Consider the following 1,160-nt stretch of genomic DNA (forward strand, 5'->3'; position numbering starts at 1 on the left):
TTACAGGACTTCCTGCCCGGTGTCTGGTCCTTTTGATTCAACATGGGTGCCCCACTTCCTTTGTTTTTAAGGTTCAACCCACAATGGCTAGATTCCTTATCATGGCTCATCCGGCGAGATTAGTCCGGTGAAGAGCGGCCTTGCTTTGATACCAATTGTAGGGTCTAAAGAATGTCCACATCTCCGCAATGACATGATATTGTCCACTTCGGGCCTAAGCCCTCATGGCTTTGTTCTTGGGCTCTCCCCAAAGGTCCAAAGTGGACAATATCATGCCTTTGTGGAGATACAGACATCCTATTGTTGGGTTGCAAGGGTGCAAACATAGTCCCACATCTAAAACACATGAGAAAGATCATGGGTTTAAAAGAATGGAAAGTATCTCCATTGGTATGAGGCCTTTTGCGGAGAGCCCAAGAACAAAGCCATGAGGGCTTAGGCCCAAAGTGGACAATATCATGCCATTGTGGAGATACGGATATCCTTTCGATCCAACAATTTGCAACACCACTCGAGTTCGTTTATCTTATTCTTAATTCCCGCACTACTAATCCAAGACTTAGTCTTGGAACAGTTTTTCGTTGTTTTTGTCGTGCAAGGTTTTAATGGCCCAACAAGAGGGTTTTAGTACTGTTCGTCCCCCACTCTTCTCCGGAGAAGATTTTGGGTACTGGAAGGGACGGATGGAAACATACCTGAAGATCCAATTTGAAACCTGGATGATCATCAAGACTGGACTACGACTACCAACCGACGAGGACGGCAAGCCGACACCCTGCGAGAACTGGGAACCGACCCTTATCAAGAAGGTGGAAGCCGACGCCAAAGCTACCTGCACCCTTCAGTGTGGTCTTACCAAGGAGGAGCTCAACAGAGTCGGTCCATTTTCTTCCGCAAAGGAGCTGTGGGAGAAACTGATAGAACTCCACGAGGGCACATCCGATACAAAGGTAAGTAAAAGAGATTTATTACTTAATAAATTGTATAATCTGAAAATGCAGGAAGGTGAGACGGCAAGTTCACTACACGCAAGAATTCAAGATATCCTCAACTCCCTCCACAGAATCGGGCAGAAGATAGAAAATCGGGAATCATAAGGTATGCACTAAATTCGTTTCCAAGGAGCACATTGTGGGCATCAATGGTAGATGCCTACAAAG

The 1,160-nt window shown here is 45.9% G+C and overlaps 1 protein-coding gene across 1 annotated transcript; it reads left to right on the forward strand.

Annotated features, from left to right (window-relative positions):
* Positions 1–605: 605 nt before the first annotated feature.
* LOC141819414 (uncharacterized) lies at positions 606–1,005 on the forward strand (the record flags this gene model as incomplete). The annotated part of the gene is made up of 2 exons (XM_074706717.1): positions 606–950; positions 1,002–1,005. Coding segments are annotated over exons 1-2 (349 nt in total), but the record flags the coding sequence as incomplete, so codon positions are not given.
* Between the last annotated feature and the right edge of the window lie 155 nt (positions 1,006–1,160).

The sequence above is a fragment of the Curcuma longa genome, unplaced genomic scaffold, assembly GCF_044706935.1.
Source record: "Curcuma longa cultivar G26 ecotype Majalengka, Jawa Barat unplaced genomic scaffold, ITB_CL_G26_1.1 contig_5823, whole genome shotgun sequence".
NCBI lineage: Eukaryota > Viridiplantae > Streptophyta > Magnoliopsida > Zingiberales > Zingiberaceae > Curcuma > Curcuma longa.